This window comes from Penicillium psychrofluorescens (genome assembly GCF_964197705.1).
Source record: "Penicillium psychrofluorescens genome assembly, chromosome: 1".
Taxonomy (NCBI): Eukaryota; Fungi; Ascomycota; class Eurotiomycetes; order Eurotiales; family Aspergillaceae; genus Penicillium; species Penicillium psychrofluorescens.
In genome coordinates this window covers 3368789-3387465 of record NC_133439.1, presented here as the reverse complement: position 1 = coordinate 3387465, position 18677 = coordinate 3368789, and the positions used below count along the sequence as shown (strand labels likewise).

At 52.5% G+C, this 18677-nt stretch overlaps 5 protein-coding genes across 5 annotated transcripts; 3 read left to right on the top strand and 2 right to left on the bottom strand.

The window, feature by feature from the left end:
* Nucleotides 1-307: 307 nt before the first annotated feature.
* PFLUO_LOCUS1255 (uncharacterized protein) lies at nucleotides 308-1546 on the bottom strand (the record flags this gene model as incomplete). The annotated part of the gene is made up of 1 exon (XM_073778277.1): nucleotides 308-1546. The coding sequence occupies one exon, from the start codon at nucleotides 1544-1546 to the stop codon at nucleotides 308-310; it is 1239 nt and encodes a 412-aa protein (XP_073635348.1).
* Nucleotides 1547-5140: 3594 nt separating this feature from the next.
* PFLUO_LOCUS1254 (uncharacterized protein) lies at nucleotides 5141-6465 on the top strand (the record flags this gene model as incomplete). Its single annotated transcript, XM_073778276.1, has 2 exons — nucleotides 5141-5242; nucleotides 5296-6465. The coding sequence occupies 2 exons, from the start codon at nucleotides 5141-5143 to the stop codon at nucleotides 6463-6465; spliced, it is 1272 nt and encodes a 423-aa protein (XP_073635347.1).
* Nucleotides 6466-7287: 822 nt separating this feature from the next.
* PFLUO_LOCUS1253 (uncharacterized protein) lies at nucleotides 7288-8905 on the top strand (the record flags this gene model as incomplete). Its single annotated transcript, XM_073778275.1, has 2 exons — nucleotides 7288-8076; nucleotides 8129-8905. The coding sequence occupies 2 exons, from the start codon at nucleotides 7288-7290 to the stop codon at nucleotides 8903-8905; spliced, it is 1566 nt and encodes a 521-aa protein (XP_073635346.1).
* Nucleotides 8906-9605: 700 nt separating this feature from the next.
* On the top strand, nucleotides 9606-12944 carry PFLUO_LOCUS1252 (uncharacterized protein; the record flags this gene model as incomplete). Its single annotated transcript, XM_073778274.1, has 6 exons — nucleotides 9606-10418; nucleotides 10477-11473; nucleotides 11532-11825; nucleotides 11877-11948; nucleotides 11996-12083; nucleotides 12140-12944. 6 exons carry the CDS (start codon nucleotides 9606-9608, stop codon nucleotides 12942-12944), a joined length of 3069 nt encoding a protein of 1022 aa, XP_073635345.1.
* A 212-nt stretch (nucleotides 12945-13156) lies between these two features.
* On the bottom strand, nucleotides 13157-15106 carry PFLUO_LOCUS1251 (uncharacterized protein; the record flags this gene model as incomplete). Its single annotated transcript, XM_073778273.1, has 8 exons — nucleotides 13157-13341; nucleotides 13414-13861; nucleotides 13919-14150; nucleotides 14201-14361; nucleotides 14413-14576; nucleotides 14632-14674; nucleotides 14735-14794; nucleotides 14861-15106. 8 exons carry the CDS (start codon nucleotides 15104-15106, stop codon nucleotides 13157-13159), a joined length of 1539 nt encoding a protein of 512 aa, XP_073635344.1.
* Nucleotides 15107-18677: the final 3571 nt, after the last annotated feature.

The following is an 18677-nucleotide window of genomic DNA, read 5'->3' as shown; positions in this document are numbered from 1 at the left end:
ACCATGATATCATGTACTGTACATAGACCTTGAATACAACAAAAAAAGACTACTGATTAAGTGATGCACAAAGTGTTGTAGAAGTAATAATAGCTTCCGCAATATATTGATATTGGTATCCACAGAGCGAATGACAGGTATATGTACTGCCTGATGAGACTCAATCAATCCCCAAATAAACACCCCAACGGCCAAAGTAGCGAACGCCTATGCTGAACGGAAAAACAGCAAAAAGTTGCCAAGCCACCAAGGCTAGGTTTTCACAATAAATGAATCCGGCATTAAACATGCATTTGACAGCGAGCGCTCAGCGACGAAGAAACCGGTTCGGCCCGCGCGGTGAGCGCGGACTACTTTCGTCAAACGACGAGACGGACGACATGTCATCCAGATCTCGCTCGCCGCCATCTTCCCCGTCGGAGACATCGGAGACACCGCTCCGCTGGGTCGGTCCACGGCGTAGTCGGAAGCGCGCATCCGGTGATTCTGGTGCACGGGGTGAACTTGGAGATTGGGGTGAAGGGAGAGGGGGACTTCGAGATGATGTACTTGTGCCAGGCATGGCTTTGTAGCTGCGCTGTGGTCCAGAGGTGCTCCGGCGATGTTCCGCCGGAGCTGCTACACCCGCAGCAGCGACACCTTCTGGAATGTTCAGATCCTGATTCGACGCGGATGAAAGGTCCCGTGCCGAGCCTGGGATCAAGGCAGCGGGCACGGGACGCGGGCTGGCATCGCGGCTTTGCGGTGCAATGGGGACTGAGAAGTTTCGCTGAGAGGTCGGTACCGCCGCCGGCTCGGACGTACTGAGCTTGGGCCCGACCATGAGCTGGGAGGCGGAGCCCGGCCCGGGCAGGAGAGTTGAGGTGGTGGGCTGGGCCATGTTGTAGGAAGATCGTCTGGCGCGCTGGCGGCGCTTGTGGCGACGATAGAAGAAAATCACGGCTATGATGATGGCTAGGCCGACGACGCTGACTGGGACGGCGATGGCGATCTTGGTCTTTGTAGAGGCAATTCCGCTCGAGGACGAGCCGGCGTCTGCGGACGAGGTATCGGTTGGTGCTGAGATTGAGGTTGAACTTGAGGCTGGAGTCGAGATCGAGGTCGAGGTTGGTTCTATGGTGCCCGTGTAAGTCAACAATCCCTCCGGTGTCTGCGTCTGCGTCGAGAGCGTTGTGCCATCGGTGCTGGGGGCCGGTATCTCTGATGCGTTTGGCTCCGTCTCGTCGCTCGCTGTCTTGGATTCCTTGGGAGAGATTTTGTCGGCATCTGTCGTAGTCGTGCTCGTAGTTGTAGTTGATGTAGTTGTACTCGTGGTATCTGTCGTAGTCGTAGTCGTAGTCGGGCTTGCAGGGTCGGGCTTGGGCGTTTCTTTCAGTTGCGCTGGATTGCCCTCTGCTGTCACTGGGTCTGGTTCCTTTCCCTTGCTCGTTTCCTTCTCATGATTAGGCTCCGTCTCTTTGGGATTGGTTTCACTGGGAGGATTTTCACTAGGAACATCCTCCCTGGGAACATTGATCAAAGGCCCATTGGGGGCGAGCTCGAACATGATGGCTTCAGGGAAAAGACTATCGATTCCGAGGAATCGTCGTCCGAGTGTCTGGGAGACACAACAACGATCTAATCCGACCTAGCCTGCGGCGAGATATCACAGCCGATCAAGCAATGCAAGTAATCAGAGATGAGATGAGATGCGATGGACGCAAAGAGGATGAAAAGCAAGAAACACGAGCTGCACACAGCCTTGCTGACCCGGATGGGGTCTTAGCACTGCCCTCACCCGCGTACGAGGAGCCAACAAAGGGCCGACGACGATCGCAGGGCTCTCCAGCCGCTGTGGTGTTGGATCGTCCACCAGCCTTGAAACCATGCATGAAACCCTCGTCTACACACAACCCCCCTCCCTCCTCCTGCCCATGTCGGCATCGCACCGTGGCTTACAGCATGCTGTTCGTCTCCCCTACTCCGCGACTACGCAGTGCTTGACATGATTATTGCAGCAAAGACACGAAAAGAACAGGGTGTTGTTGGTGGGTTGGGGGCCATTCGCGCCCGGTGGGGAAAAGGATGCCTTTTCGGGAGGAAGAAGACTCGTCATTCGATACCCGAATTAGAACATCCACTAGACAAAGGGCGGCCTAGGACATGCGCTAATAATAACTTGGGTAACTAATAAGGCTGATCATGTAGCCTCAAAAGGACCCCTTTCCGCGTCTCCGCATGGCCTGCTTCACATATCCGCCCGCTGGTTGCTGAGCACCCGAGCTTTTCCCTCACTCTGTTCGGTCGCATACTGTGTGTGGCCAAAGGCCCAAATGCTTACATTCGTCCCATCAGCTCCCGATATAAGCTCCGTGGCATTGGTCGAGCTATCTTCGGAGCTATTCTCTGGCCCCAAGGATCTGGAGCTCGACGGCACATGGTGGGTCACTACCAACATATATCGGGGTGGTTGTTTCTGCTCCTTTGCTTTAATTGTTGATGCAAGGAGGAGCTTGTTGCCGTAGCCATCCCTTATCCGCTGCATGAGTAGATTTGTGGTTTTCGACGCTACATTGGAAAACGTGCTTGAACTCGTCCACGTTGGCGAGGCATAACTGCTCTCTGCTGGGTAGGATATTAGACCACAGCGTGCAGCCCAGTAGAGTAATTTAACCCTGGACGATCGTATCGATTGCGGTCCAGCAGCAACGGCTCGGCCATCCGCTGCCGGCACCATCCCGAATGCAATAATAATAGAAATGAATGTTCTATTTTCTTCAAGCTGGGACTATTTTTATGACTGCTACTGAGTCATGAAGACCTCAAATTAGACGGCCATGATAAGACTGTATCTAGCCTCACATGGTAGGGTTGAATATGTAGCTTCGCCCCATTGTTTCCCAATGAAGATGCTAACGGGATACCGAAGCTGACATCTTGAACTGAAGCGATACTTACTTGATCAACTAGTTAGTTAAGATTGTTTAGTAACTGTGAGACGTATTCACTGTGTTTGAGAATGGAATAGACAAAAAATGACAATTTGGATCAAACTAAGCTAAATAAGAAAGACTATAAAACTGAGTTGAATATATAACGTATGGTGTCGACTGCCCGCTAGGGCTATGCCCTACTTCCGTGCAAGTGATTAAAGAAAGGAAGAGCAGCAGCGGCCGTCATTCGTGAATTCGGATCCTCTACCAGCATAGCCCGAGCACATCTAGCCAACGGCGAGCCCGAACTCTCAAGACGCTGGTGGTAATATGTAAGGTTCTTCCTGGGCCAGATCCTCTCGGGAACGCTTTTCTTCTCGAGCAGTTCCCACCCAACTATACCACAGCTCCAATAATCAACGGCTCGGCCATGTCTTTGTTCCTTGACCTGCTCAGGTGCAAGATATAGCTCGGTTCCTGAGCTATCATACGAATTACTTGGATTGTCGGATGCGCATCCGAAATCCGTAAGCATTGCGTCTGGAGGAACATAAGTTCTCACAAGTAAGTTGTCTGGCCTGATATCTCGATGCCAGATCCCTTGGCTGTGAAGGAAAGCAACCGCGTCCAGAAGCTGAACGAAGAAAATAGTTCTGCCTTCAAACGATACATCTGAAGTATATATTGAGCGAAACGTTGAACTTGACAGAGGAGATATGATAGTATATTCGTCTGTGATGATGGGCTCCCAGGTTTCATCAAGAAGTGATCTCATTCTGGCCTAAGTAGACATGACTTTGAATATAGCCTGAAGGAAGGGGGTTCGTTTGGCTTACCATTTGGACGTTTGTTTGAGCCGGTCGATGGATGATCTCGAGAGCGGAAAGAATTCGTCTCTGGCTTTTATATTAGAAGAATAGTGCCCGGAAGTAGAAAGAAGAACTGACATGGGTAAACTGCGAAATCCGCTTCGCCATTGTGATCTCTCGGTCCACACTAGATGCATTTCTCTTGACCTTGAGGATTTGCTTTGCTGTCGCTGGATAGCCTGTCTGAGAATGGATGACCAAGTGGACCATTCCAAACGACCCTTTTGAGATTGGATGCTGGACTATCCAATTGCCAATCCGAGCGTCATTAGGTCTCGGCAGGGCTAGGGGGTTTTCTTCCTGGTAGACTTGACGGTAGAATTCGGTCAGCTTGACCCCAAATTGATCGTTTTCCCTGGGACTCCGTTCCACATATTGCAAGGTGAAAAGGCATCCTCCAATCAAGATATCATTTTTGGGCTTGTGAATTAGGCGTTTTTCAGCCCTGAACGGCTCCCCATTCAACACCACTCTCTTATCCTCGTTGTCAGAAATAAGAAAGAACCCACCGGCCCCATTAGCCCAGTTAAACCGAGCGTGAAGGCCGGCAACACGATCCGCATGGCCCTCATCTGCGATGTACAGGAGAAGATCCACACCCCCGTTTCTGAACTCCCCACGACCCCGCCCAATTCTCCACCCAAGATGAGGGAATTCAGGCAAGACGCTCAGAGACAGATTAAAACATTTTGTGGGCTTGTTATCCCAAATTGTCTCGCTAATGAACCTCCGATGATGTTCCACGTTTGTCCGAGCAGTCGCCTCAATAGCAATCCGTGCCTTCTCATTGACGGGTATCAATTTTGCGAATTGGTAAACATGTTCTGGGGATTGTTGTAGAGCAGGTGGTCCCGGTGGAACTGGGTATGTTGAACCATAGGGCTGTGTTGCAGTACATGGTTCAGTCGATATCCATCCGGCGGAACGGGAGAAAGATCGGGACTGGATTGCTGACATCTTGCCAACCTTGGAAGTTATAATTTTTCAACTAAGACTCAAGGCATAATAGTCACTTTATATCTCCTGAATTGGCTAAAAATAAAAATAACCGCTGTCAAAAGTTCATGAAACCTTAGCTTGGAATGAGCGCTAAAAGGTCAAGGTGTAGCAAATGGCAGATGACCGCTTTCCGCCCGCTATTCTCACGCTGCATACGCACTGACTAAATGTTATTAGTTGTGGCGTCTATTGCAGAGACGTCGGTTCCATCGGTGGAGACCGTATACTCTTAACCAAGGGCATAGATGATCATGTGACCAGTAGCCACACGTGCTGATAAGGGGTGGGGTGACTAAGTTCAAGGTTAAAACGGTTCTTAATCTGTCATCCGCCTTGACTCCAGACACACTCTTCGACATCATGAGTGGGTTTAACAATATTATGAAAGATGGCTGGCACCCTAAAAGCAGTGATGGCAAGAAGGAGAGCTGGCGCGGTGATTTCAAGGGCATCAACCAGGTGGTGAGTCGTGCATGCCGATCAGGCTACTTGGCCAAGGCTAACACCCCCCGCAGGCAGGCTGGATGGGGAAGGGCAAGGACCCCGACTCCGATCGCGTCGACCACGTCGCTCAGCCGCTGTCGTCGCTGAGAGACCCGTCGACCTTTGCGCCACCTCCGAAGCGCGGCCCTGCGGGGATAACCCCGGATCGCCATGGCGTTGGCGCACCGCTGTCTCAGGACCAGATCAACAGTCAGAACGCTCATCTACAGCAGGAGGTCGAGGCCCAAGAGGCAGCCGCCCAGAAACCCGCCCCGCCTCCAATGCCCTACCGCGTGGATACGTCCGGCCTGTCTACGAACAACCTCCCACCCCCGCCAGTGCGACGTCTCGACTCCCCCGGCAGCAGTTCGCCAAGCTCGACGACGAGCGCAAAGCCCAAACCCCCACAGCTGCCGCCCCGCCTGCCTCCCCGAGATAGTCCCTCGCCGTACACTCCCTCCCCGCCTGCGGTATCTCCCTCTCCGTCCCAAGGGTACATCAACCAAGAAGCGACGTCTCGCCTCGCGAACGCTGGCGTGTCGGTTCCCGCGCTGGGGATCGGAGAGACAGACGACCGCCAATCCCAGCCCGTCAATGAGCTGCAGTCGCGCTTCTCGCAAATGAAGACCGACGATTACAGTTCCGCCGGCCCCCCTCCGCCATATCAAGCCACGCAGCCGACCGCCAGCCCCTCCTCTCCTGCCGCTGGCGGCAGGTCCTCCGTCCAGGACTTCCGGGAGCGCCACGCGGACAAGATCGATATGGGCAAGCAGAAGCTAGGCGGAGTGACATCGCGGGTCAACACTTTTGTCGAGGACCGGCAAGGCGCGCGGCCGACCACCAATTCCTCGGAGCCAGCCGCTGGCGGCAGGTCCTCCGTCCAGGACTTCCGGAATCGTCACGCGGACAAGATCGATATGGGCAAACAGAAAATAGGCGGCATGACGTCGCGCCTCAACACCTTTGTCGAGGATCGCAAGTTCTCCGCCAACGCCAACAAGCGCATGCCCCGACCCCCGCCGAATTATTCATCCCCGGTTGAGTCGAGTCCCAGTGGTGGTGGCTTTGAGAGCGCCGCGCGCAACAAGAAGCCACCTCCGCCTCCGCCCAAGAAGGCCGAGATACGCGCGCCGCCCGTGGTATCGTCGTCCTCGGCATCTCCCGCGCCGCCACCGGTGCCTCTGAACAGCAAGCCTCGTTGACGAGAAATCTGTATTTTTAGCTGCGGTCGCATTGACTGGTCTCAATGAATGATAGGAATGGCAAATATGATGATCGCGCCTAGCCAGTAGTGCCTGTAGTCTGTAGATAGTGTTACATATGCTAGTCGCCCGACCGAGGCCGCATGTGAAGCCCGGATGGCCGAAGTGTCTCTCCTAGATATCGCCATCCATCGCCGAGCTGTTGGGGATTTTCTGCAGCGCTAGAATGGGCTACATTCCCAACAATATTAAAAAGGATTTGCTGCTGCAAGTGGCGATCGACTGAATCGCGGGCGCTGGTCTACGACCACTTTTGTGTTACCCTAGGGAGGAAAAAAAGAAAACACCTAGCGCCAAAGCAAGGGGCTGAAGGTGCATGAACATCTCGTGGATATGATTATGTGTTTAGGTATACAGTAGAGTATAAACTTGGCGAATATTCTAGTAAGAGTAATTGTGTTGTCATTATTGCCAGGAGATCGCGTGCTGGAGTTGGCGGGTATCGTCAGATCGAACCTAGTAGACAGCTCCCGTTAGTGTGGTCATCATGGTCTATAGAACTATACCTAGGAGCTAGGATGCCATCCTATTACAACAGGAATAGAAGCAGTCGTCGTCAAATGCATTCCTGGTCGCACGCACTACATCATAATCGTTACCTCGGCCTCTCTGTCCCAACAAATCCGGGGCTCCACTAGATGGTTGAGCCTGATCGACTCTTATCGGTGGAGCCACTTTTTTTTTTCTTCTTCCTCTTGATCTTTAACTACCGACACACACAATTCTTCCCAACTCTGGTCTCCCTCAACCTTTGCGAGCACGATGTACGACATCAACGTGCCAAATGCCGAATTCGGGGCTGCTACAGTCCGCATTGCCTTTCCCCCGGCCTCACTGCTGAAGTTTCCGCCTGCCGCGTATCCGGAGACCATTCCCGCGCCACACACTACCCACCCGACATGGCGACAACCCTTCAACATCCCCAATGATCTCTATACCCAGGTTCTCGACGTGCGCGTGCCTATCACTATCGCTAGTGTCTACGCCATCACCGTCGTCCTGATCAACCGCCTGAACAAGCGCCGCGGGTATAAGCCATACGCTTTTAGCAACACCCAGCTCTTTAAGCTGTTCGTCGTGCTGCACAATGTCTTCCTCGCCATCTACTCCGCCTGGACTTTTGCAGGCATGCTTCGAGCCTTCAGCACCACCTTGCCGGACCGCGACGATCCTCACGGCCTAGTCGGCGTCGTGGACTCGCTGTGCAAAATCAATGGGCAGCGCGGCTACGGCAACGCCGCCACATACAGCCCCGTGACGAACGAGTGGTCCAGCCCCAACCCAGCGCTGAATCTGACCAACGGTCTGCCGGGCGCGGACGCCGGTCGTCTCTGGAACGAGGGTCTGGCATACTTTGGCTGGATTTTCTACTTATCCAAGTTCTATGAGGTGGTCGACACGGCTATCATCCTGGCCAAGGGAAAGAAGAGCTCGACTCTGCAGACTTATCACCATGCCGGGGCTATGATGTGCATGTGGGCTGGCATTCGCTATGTGGCTGCGCCCATTTGGATCTTTGCACTGGTCAACTCGGGTATTCACGCGATGATGGTATGTTTTCCCAATTCAATCCAGCGAACGAACCAAACACTAACGTTTACAGTACACCTACTACACCCTGACTGCTCTCCGCGTTCGCGTGCCCCAGGCGGTCAAGCGTAGCTTGACCACTATGCAAATCACCCAGTTTGTTCTGGGAACCAACATGGCCGCCGCCTACCTGTTCGTCCACTACACGATCCCTTACCCATCCGGCGGTTCCGCTCTTCGCCATCTGTCAAAAGCGACCACCGCTGCCAGCAGCCCCAGTGCCGAAGCCAGTGCCGGTTCCTGGTGGAAGAGGATCGGTCAGGCGAGTCCCTCGGGCTACACCCAACAGATGGTTACCTGCATGGATACAACCGGCCAAGCCTTTGCGACCTGGCTCAACATCACCTACCTGCTACCTCTCACCTACCTCTTCGTGCGTTTCTTCGTGCGGTCGTATCTGATCCGCACCGACTCGCGCATCAAGCAGCCGACCCACATGGAAGCCGCCGAGAAGGCCGGCATGGACGCTCTCAAGAGCCTTAGCCGTGAGATCCAAAAGGCCGCTATTGAGGGCGAGAACAGTGAGGTTACGGACGACGAGGTGGTTCGAGCACACGTCATCAACGCTGCTCAGAAGATTGCCGGAGTTGAGTCTTCGCCAGCACGGACACGACTTTCCGGAGCGAACAATACTGCTGCCACTTCGGCCAGCCGTTCAGAGTCCGAGGATGGATTCTCGGCGGTGCCTGCGAAGAAGGGCGCTAAAAAGCAAACCCGTTCGAAGAAAGTGACTTCGAATGGGAATGCTAAGGGGGAGAACCCCTTCGGAGTTCTCGACAACGATGCATGAGTATTGTTGTTGGAAGTCACCGCATAGTTTTTGGAGTCATGGATCGGACACAAAAAGGATTTTTTCGACCGTCTTTTTCAGCCAGCTAGCTACTGATGAGCTATCCCGTCGTCGGCTTGTCTGTCCTTGCTCGCGATGATCGGCTTGCAAGCTGGCGCTTCTACATCGCACAGTTACCGCCATGAGGTTAGGGAGATGAATTGATGAGAGGCCAGGACCAACCAGCGCCGTTAACCTTGGCCGCCTTTTGGCCCGGTCTCCTTTTTCGGGGATTCAGATGGATTGCATGGACATCGCTTGTATATTTTCGCTCCAGTCTGCTAGACTAGAGATGTCGGGCTGTATAATAAATACAAAATTCATACTCACTGAATATTCTCTCCACGATTAATTGTAAACAAGACACCTCTATTGACTAACTCCCGTGAAGGATAAACGGGACGCCGGCTAATATCCAGCGCGTCTCCGAATGGAGGAAAAACACTCTGTGGAGCAAACGCCTCCGCTCGACCACACCGGGATTTCTACAAATCCAGCGAAGCAGCACCTCGTTTGCCTTCGCTCAGACCCCCTGCGGAACCCTTGCCAAACTTAACCCCGGATGAAGCTGGGTTTATGGAAGTCCGGTATAAATTAGACCCTGTTCAGCCAGGATGAATTCCCACGATACTTCCACTGCCCTTCAAGCAATTGCGCAGCAATGGCCGGGCTAACACGGCTGTGTACGTGGTTCTTCCTCGCTCTGCTAGGATTTTCGCTATCTTCTAGCGCCTCAACACAGGAAGAGACAACTCAATGGCCGCTCCACAATGACGGCCTGAACAAGGTTGTGCAATGGGACCACTATAGCTTCCAGATCAACGACCAGCGCATCTTCGTCTTCTCCGGCGAATTCCACTACTGGCGCATTCCCGTCCCTAGTCTGTGGCGCGATATCTTGGAAAAGATCAAGGCTGCCGGATTCACGGCGTTTGCGTTCTACTCAAACTGGGCATACCATGCGCCCAACAATCACACCGTCGACTTTTCAACCGGGGCACACGACATCAGAGGTCTCTTTGAGCTTGCCAAGGATATCGGTCTGTATATCATCGTCCGTCCGGGTCCGTACATCAATGCTGAAGTCACCGCTGGCGGGTTTCCCTTGTGGTTGACTACGGGAGACTATGGCTCGCTGCGGAATAATGATACGCGGTATACGAAGGCATGGACGCCGTACTTCAGTGAAATGACGCAGATCACCAGCAAATATCAAGTGACAGATGGCGAGAATGCCCTCTGCTATCAGATTGAAAATGAGTACGGGGATCAGTGGGTTGGGGATCCCTCTGCGCGCGACCCGAATGAGACGGCTATCTCGTACATGGAGCTCCTTGAAGCGAGTGCGCGCAAGAATGGGATTACCGTGCCGCTCACGGCGAATGATCCGAATATGGATACTCATTCCTGGGGAAGTGACTGGTCTAATGAGGGTGGGAATGTGGATGTGACAGGCGTGGATTCGTATCCTTCAGTATGTCCATCATCCGGTGAAGTAGCTCTGTATTTGTTGCATACTGACTCGGCCCTAGTGCTGGACCTGCGATCTCAGCCAATGCACCTCAACCAATGGAGTCTACGTGCCCTTCCAGGTGATGGAATACTACGAGTACTTCCAAGAGAACCAGCCCACGATGCCGGAGTTCATGCCCGAGTTCCAGGGCGGCTCGTACAATCCCTGGGGCGGACCCGAGGGCGGCTGCGCTGACAACACGGGCGCCGAGTTCGCGAACCTGTTCTACCGGTGGAATATCGGGCAGCGCGTCACGGCCATGAGTCTGTACATGCTGTTCGGCGGCACGAACTGGGGCGGAATTGCTGCTCCCGTCACGGCAAGTAGCTACGACTACTCAGCTCCCATCTCGGAGGACCGTTCCATTGGCTCGAAGTACTACGAGACCAAACTGCTGGCGCTATTTACTCGCGCTGCGAAGGATCTGACTATGACTGAGCTGAAGGGAAATGGCACGCAGTATACCACCAATAGCGCGGTGAGAGCCTACGAGCTGCGGAATCCGGAGACAAATGCTGGATTCTATCCAACTTTCCATGTGAATACGTCGCTATCCACGAACGAGGCATTCCGTCTTCACGTTGATACCTCGGCTGGTGCGTTGACTGTCCCGAGACACGGAGGCACGATCCGATTGAACGGCCACCAGTCCAAGATCGTCGTGACGGATTTCACATTTGGGTCCAAAAAACTGCTGTACTCGACCGCCGAGGTGCTCACTTACGCCGTCTTCGACAAGACCCCAACCCTGGTTCTGTGGGTTCCAACCGGCGAATCGGGCGAGTTCGCCGTCAAGGGCGCAAAGAAGGGGTCTATTAAGAAAAGCCAGGGATGTTCGCATGTCGAGTTCTATCACGAAGACAACGGGTTGACTGTTACCTTCACACAGTCGCATGGTATGAGCGTTGTCGAGCTTGACAATGAAGTGCGAGTCGTCCTGCTCGACCGTACACATGCCTATCGTTTCTGGGCACCTGCCCTCACTAATGATCCATTGGTCCCTGAGACAGAGAGCGGTATGTATTGTTTTTTAAGTGTATAGCGGAAGGAAGTGTCTCACATTTTCTTATGCAGTGCTCATCCAGGGCCCTCATCTCGTCCGAGGTGCCAAGCTGTCAGGATCTACGCTTGCCGTGACGGGTGATGCCATCAACGCCACGGTCCTAGAGGTTTTTGCGCCCAAAAACGTCAAGACAATTACGTGGAACGGCAAGATGCTTCACACACAGCGGACAGAGTATGGCAGTCTCAAAGGCATGCCTGCTGCACCGGCCTCGGTCAAATTGCCCTCTTTTGGAACATGGAAGACCAAAGATAGTTTGCCGGAGAGATTCGCAGATTATGATGATTCCGGGCCGGCGTGGGTTGGTATGTATCTTTACGTCTTTGGACGCCTAGCAGTGTAACTGACGACCCCAGATGCCGACCATATGACAACTCTGAACCCGCGTACTCCGACCACCCTCCCCGTTCTATATGCAGACGAATACGGTGAGTCCACTCCTGACACTTGATATGATCAATAGCTGATAGTCCAGGCTTCCACAACGGCGTCCGTCTCTGGCGCGGCTACTTCACCGGTGGTGCGACAGGAGTTTCTCTCAACGTGCAAGGAGGATCGGCCTTGTACGTAGCACCCTTCCCAAACCCGAGGACAGGCTTCCTGATTAACTCCCATCTAGTGGCTGGTCAGCCTGGCTAAACGGTCAATTAATCGGCTCATACTTTGGCACCGCAGCCGCAGAGCAAGGAAACCTAACGCTCTCATTCGCAAACGCCACACTCCAGCACAAAGAACCCAACGTGCTCCTCGTAGTCCACGATGACACAGGCCACGACGAAACAACCGGCGCGCTGAACCCGCGTGGAATCCTCGACGCAAAACTGCTCGGCTCTCCGGACCCCAAGTTCACACACTGGAAAATCGCCGGCACAGCAGGCGGCGAATCCAACCTTGACCCCGTGCGCGGCGTCTACAACGAAGACGGCCTCTACGGTGAGCGGGTGGGATGGCATCTCCCCGGCTTCGACGACTGCAGGTGGCCGTCCACGTCCACAGAAAGAAAATCAGAATCACCATCAGCCGTCCTCAGCTTCAAAGGCGCAACAGTCCAGTTCTTCCGCACAACCATCCCGCTCAACCTACCCTCGGGACACGACATCTCCATATCCTTTGTCCTGTCCACTCCCGCTGGCTCAACGAAGGCCTACCGCGCCCAGCTCTTCGTGAACGGGTACCAGTACGGTAGGTATAATCCGTACATCGGGAACCAGGTGGTATACCCTGTTCCAGCTGGGATTCTCAACTACAGTGGAGAGAATACGGTGGCGGTCGCGGTGTGGGCGCAGACGGTGGAGGGGGGTAGTATTGGTGTTGATTGGCGGGTCAATTATGTCGCGGATAGCTCGTTGGATGTTGTGCAGCTGGCTGCTGAGGAAGAGGCGTTGAGACCTGTTTGGAGTAAGGAGAGGGAGGCATATGCTTAGTTGGGTTGTGGGTGGTATATACACGTATGTGTGGAGGTAAAAGGAACGTGGTAAAGAGTATATAAGTATGCACTACTTTCATGGCATGGCTAGCGTGCTGTAAAGTAAAAGGTCAAATCTAGCCAAGTGCGTCTAAATCTAGTAACACCATCGTAGTGAACAAAGTCACAAAATCGTAATCGTAGACAAAACAGCAGACAGACATGCTGCTGTTAGACCAGGAACCGGAAGCCACGGTGGCTCGCCTCGCCCGGAACACCACCGCCACTGCTTACAGCACCCTCAACGGACTCGCCGCGGTCAAGCTTCTTGTTCAGACGGACAAGAAGGAAGCGGAGGACTGTAGCGCTGAGGATAGCGATGACGGCGGTAGCACAGTTGACGGACATGGCAGGGACTAGAAAAGAGAGATTAGGTTAGATATAGATCAATGATGAAAGAGGTGAGACAGAAATAGAGAAGAACATACCGAACCGCGGAGCATCGCTATCAGGATACATGTAACTGGCATAGATACTGCTCGCATTGCTAACGCAATTAATGGCCGCGAGTGCAGCAGCACGCTTCGAAGCGGGACGGGGCAGAGTATTCGAGATCCAGCCCAGAGCGACGACGTAGCCGGCGTAGAAAGACGGGACCATGAGCATCATGGAGACATAGCGGGGTGCGACGCTGGTGGTAGTCGCGGCGATGATGAAGGCCACGACGGAGAGGTACAGCGGCAGGGTGACGTGCCAGTAGCGCTCGCCCGTTCGGTCAGCGTGCCATGCGTTCGCGAAGGCGCTAATCACGGCGAGACAGTAAGGTGGCGCGGTGAGGAGGAGAGTGTCGATGTCGTTGAAGTTGAGAGTTTCGACCACTGTTGGGAAAAAGTTGGTTACGGAGGCAGAGGAGACGATGCAGAGGATCATGAGCATCTAGACGGCATTGTTAGTTAGTTGGGGGCATGCAGTTTGAAGGAGGAAATGACGAACCAGAATCCACGTCTTGATGTCCACAAAGGCTAGCTTGGCGCCGTGCAGGAACGACTGCTGCTCGCTGTCAACCCAGTCATCTTCACCGATATCCTCTTCCAGTCGCCAGGCAGCCAGTTCCTTCTCCTCTTCCGAGAGCCAGCTGGTGGTGCGAGGGAAGTTGGGTAGGACCCAGATGGAGATGAAAGCGATGGCGATGGTCATGGCACCTTCGATGATGAAAAGCCAGCGCCTAGATTTGATTAGTTGGGATTCTTTTCTCCGGGAAGGGCAGCAACGTACCAGGCCCGCAGTCCCTTGACGCCGTCCATGCCACCGGTGATACCCGCCGCGATCAGACCAGAGAAAGCACCCGAGATCAGGGAGCCCGAGTATAGCGCGGCAGTGCGGAAACCCAATTCCTTGCGCGTGTACCACGCACTCAGGAAGTACAAGCAACCAGGCTAAACACGAGTCAGCTGCGGCAATCCAAGATCAAGAGTCAAAAGACGTACGAAGTAGGCAGCCTCGACGAAACCGAGGAAGAATCGGATCACCACCAGACCGGCAAAGTTCTGTGCGGCAGCGGTGCAGGTGGAGATGATGCCCCAGAGCATCATAGCACAGGGAAGGTAAATTGCGGGCTTGCCGAATTTGTTCAGAAGCAGGTTGGACGGGACTAGAAGGGTCGGTCAGTCAGATCTGGTGCAAGTTTTTTTTGGCAAAATACTTACTCTGCATCAGCAGGTAACCGACGAACAAGACACTGAGACAGGTCTAAGAAATTCAATGTCAGCCTGCCATCCTGAGCGTGTTCCGTTTTGGAACAGTACTTACCGCGTATTGATTCCCATGCAGATTCAAATCCTGCGGAAGACCAGCCAACCTCGCCGCGGCCTAGAGGGAGAGAACGAGTCAGCACAGACGCAAACGCCATTGTTGATGAATTGGAACCAGACTGACGATATTGTTGCGATCCAGGTAATTGAGGATATACATGATGATGATCATGGGCAGCAGACGGAAATCAATCTTGCGGACGAGGGCCTTCTCGGCCCTCTCCCGCTCCTCCGGCGACAGACTGGCCACATAGGCCGGTGCCTCCTTGCGAGGATTGGGCTTGTCGGCATTTGCCACAATCTCGACGTTGTCGAAATGACTCTTGTCGACGTCGATAGCTTCGATATCACCCGAATTTCTGGGAGACATCTCGGTGTTTGGTGGTGTGGGATTTAATTTAGGGTTTGAACGAGTATAAAGAGAAAAAAGAAGAAAAGTAGAAAGTCCCCCGAAGAGTCTATCTAGGAACAAAGATGCCACAGCAAGCAAGGGAGGATGGGAAGAATGGAAAGAGAGAAAAATAAGTTCGGGAAGAAACCGGAGCTAAGGAAGCCAATCTCCTTTTTGTGGTTGTGGGAAGACAAGAAGAGAAGAAGAGGCGTGGATCAAGCCGACGCAAGAAAAGTCAAAATCCCGGGGTTGAGAGCAAAGCGAGGACAATGTGGGATCCCCACAGGAGTCAAGGGTCTTTTTCGGTCAGCTGGCCATTGAGAACGAAAGAACGAAGGCAACATGGAGAATCCGACCAATAATTGAGTCGAAGCGGCCGGGGGAAGCGAAAAAGAATGGACCCGATGCCGAGAAGGACAGGCCGAGAGTTGCGGGGAGAAAAAGCAGTAAACAGGCAGGGATCCGCGCCGGCGTGGGGGCTAGTTTCTGCGCTAGTCCGGGAAGGGCAGGTCTCGCGGCGTGGGGGTGCGATGCTGCGGAACCTGGATGTTGAGGGATGCGGTTGGTGATGTTGGTTTGGCCTAACCCAACTAGAAAATTGAAACTGAAATCACTCGGGTTGATATGGAAATGTGCATCGGATTCTGTCTGTGAAATATACACTCCCAACTCGCAGAAATGGTTGATCCCGGCGAGCCAAGACCTCCCGGCCCGATTGCCTGTCTCACCCCCGGGTTGCAGATGTGGAGACGGCCACCGGTCGGCCATTTGGCATTTGTCACGGAATCGGGGACCAGCAATAGTAAGTAACCAACCAAGTTTTTCTTTAAGGTTAAATGAGCCCTCCGGAAGACTCCCTGGCTTATGTAGTTGTTATAACGCTAGTCTGTTTCAACTATCGTGGGTGACAAGACAGTAATCCACTTCGAGCTAGACGCCAGAAGATAGCCCCCCACGTCTTCAGAGAACCATCCCACCCCCCTAGGGTTGCCGATTCACTGACGTAGGCCGCACTACCGTGAAGAAACATTATGGTTCCCGATGCCGGGTCGACTTCGGCCCCTTCTTCACTCGGTGAATGCCGACTGATCAGCTACACCAGAAATCTACGAATGCCGAGCGTCACATAATTGAGCAGGACTCCATTAGCAGAAGCAAGAGAGACGAACAGAACAAGACGAATTTTGCGCATAACGTTATGCCACGATATTATGCCTGATCCTTAAGAACCGTAACTGCCTCATAACTACGTATTAATCGCATATGGACCGCATAATGCCTGGCAATGCTTGGCTTGCTTTGCCTACGCTCACCTATAGAGGGGGCTAATGTTATGGGACCTTCGTACGAAGTCCTATTATAGTTATACTCAGCTGAAGCTTCGTGCGCTGACCGCCTTTCTATTCTGCCATGATTTCCCCTTATCATGTTTCCCCCTTGGTTCTTCCTTTCTTCTTTAACGAATCCTTCTTGTGCATAGGACACTCCATCAATTGATACAGTTTGGCTTGATCCCTAACAGTTAGAAGGGAGTAAGAAGTTGCTTAGACGCGAGCATCCTAACATACTCGCTAGTGTTAATAACCTTAGCGATGTACTCTCTAGTTAAGGGAAATATGAAGAGGCGGAAGCGATGCATCGACGGGCGTTGGATCAACGCTAGAAACGTGAATAGGCTTTATAATCCCATAGCTGCATCTATAGCATTCAGTGTAAAGGCAGCATACATAGAGATATAATATCTATACTTGGGGAATTTTCCTATAGCACTTTAGACCCTCATAGTTTGATGCGGTCCCAAAGTACTTCTGCTAGAGTTATGTTTCCTGAAAGCAGGCCATCTCCTACTTGCGGCTAGGGTTGTGGGGCGGCTGTTCCTTTTAGCGGCGGTCGTATTTTTCATACCTGGAGTTACATGATTGTTCCCATCCCGTGTATTCGCCTTATTAGTACTTTTGTTTTATGTCCCTTCCTACTCCCAAAAGTTCCACCAAAATTGGTATATTCTCAGGTAACATAATTATGATGATATAAAAAATCAATACAAGTAACTAGGTAGGTGAAATGATGCAACATTGTCTTTCCTATTCATCTCAGACGTTTTTGTGGATGATCTCGGCGTCATAGTAGAAAACAGCGGATTTTCTAGTAGTTCGTGTTGTCCTGTAATCCGCTACTTTAACACCTTATAATCTTTGTTTGAAAAGAGGTATCGAATAAGAAATCAAATAATTGAAGTACAGACCCTATCAAAAATCATTTTCTCTAATAGTTAAGTAAAGGATCTGTCATCCTTACCCCCACCGTAGCCCTTGTGCACGATAATCCGTCTGCAACGGCCATATCTCCATTACGATTTTGTAGGATTCTTCTGGATGACTGTCATTATCGTACTCTTTCTATTCAGTTTCGGCTCCTTGGTCTTTCAACATTTCCAATCCAACACCGGACTCGATCGCGCTGAATATTTTTTCTCCCCGAGAGCGGCCCCTGTCTACAAGATGGCCTATCAGCAGCTCTCTTACCCCGCACCTACTGCTTATGGGTTCTTATTTCATTTTTTCTTGGCTCGTCGGTACCTTCGCGGCTCATTTAAGATTATCCGCTGAAAGCTTCAGATGCATTCCTCGGGCATGCACAAACGAACCGTTGCTTCTTATTAGACAGAGAACCAAGTGCGATACCGCTGCTTGTCCTCTTAATCAACAATTGAGGCTCTTACCACCATGCCCAATCGCGGTCGTCCTAGCCGGGACTGCTACAACTGCCGTCAACGACGTCTCAAGGTATGCTGGACCCATGTACAATTTTTGTCGAATGATCACCGCTTATTGGTGCGATAGTGCGACCTTAAGCGCCCTGCATGTGGCCAGTGCCTAAGGAAAGAGATAGAATGCCACGGCTATCGAGATGAGCTTGAAATGCACTTTCGGATAGAGAATGTGTCAACTTTTACAGGGAAGAGGGGCAAAAATCTTCAGAAAACGAAGATCAGTGCTCCGAGAGCGCAAGTATTGGGGGAGGGATTCCCGCCAGAGGCTGACACTGCGGGTCAAGCGACAAATGATTGGGGGGATTTGCCTGCCCTGTCCGCTTCGAATCAGCTGAGACTGATACGCATGGTAAGCACTTTAATATCTGTTGAACTCAGCTGCTACACACTCACTAACTACCCTCCTACAGCCAGGCATCAGCCTTCAATACCCACTAGCGGAGCGGGGGGACGCTCACCAGATGCCCTTGGTCATGAGCAAGCTGTCATCCGATGCCGTAAACGGCCACCGTAACACTATCTACAATCCAATCATCGACATGGTTTCAACATCCAAATCGGGTTCTACTCTGCACCAAATCTGCGACGCTATTGGGCGCGTCTATATCACAAATACGACGATGCATGCCATTAGTGCTAGATCGTCCCAGGCACAGTCATACAGAAAGGCAATCATTGCTCTATCCTCAGACCTTCGAGACCCTCGACTGTCCCAGGGCGACGAGGCTTTAGTCTGTGTTTTTCTATTGAGCCTTTATGAGGTGCGTGGCTAGACTT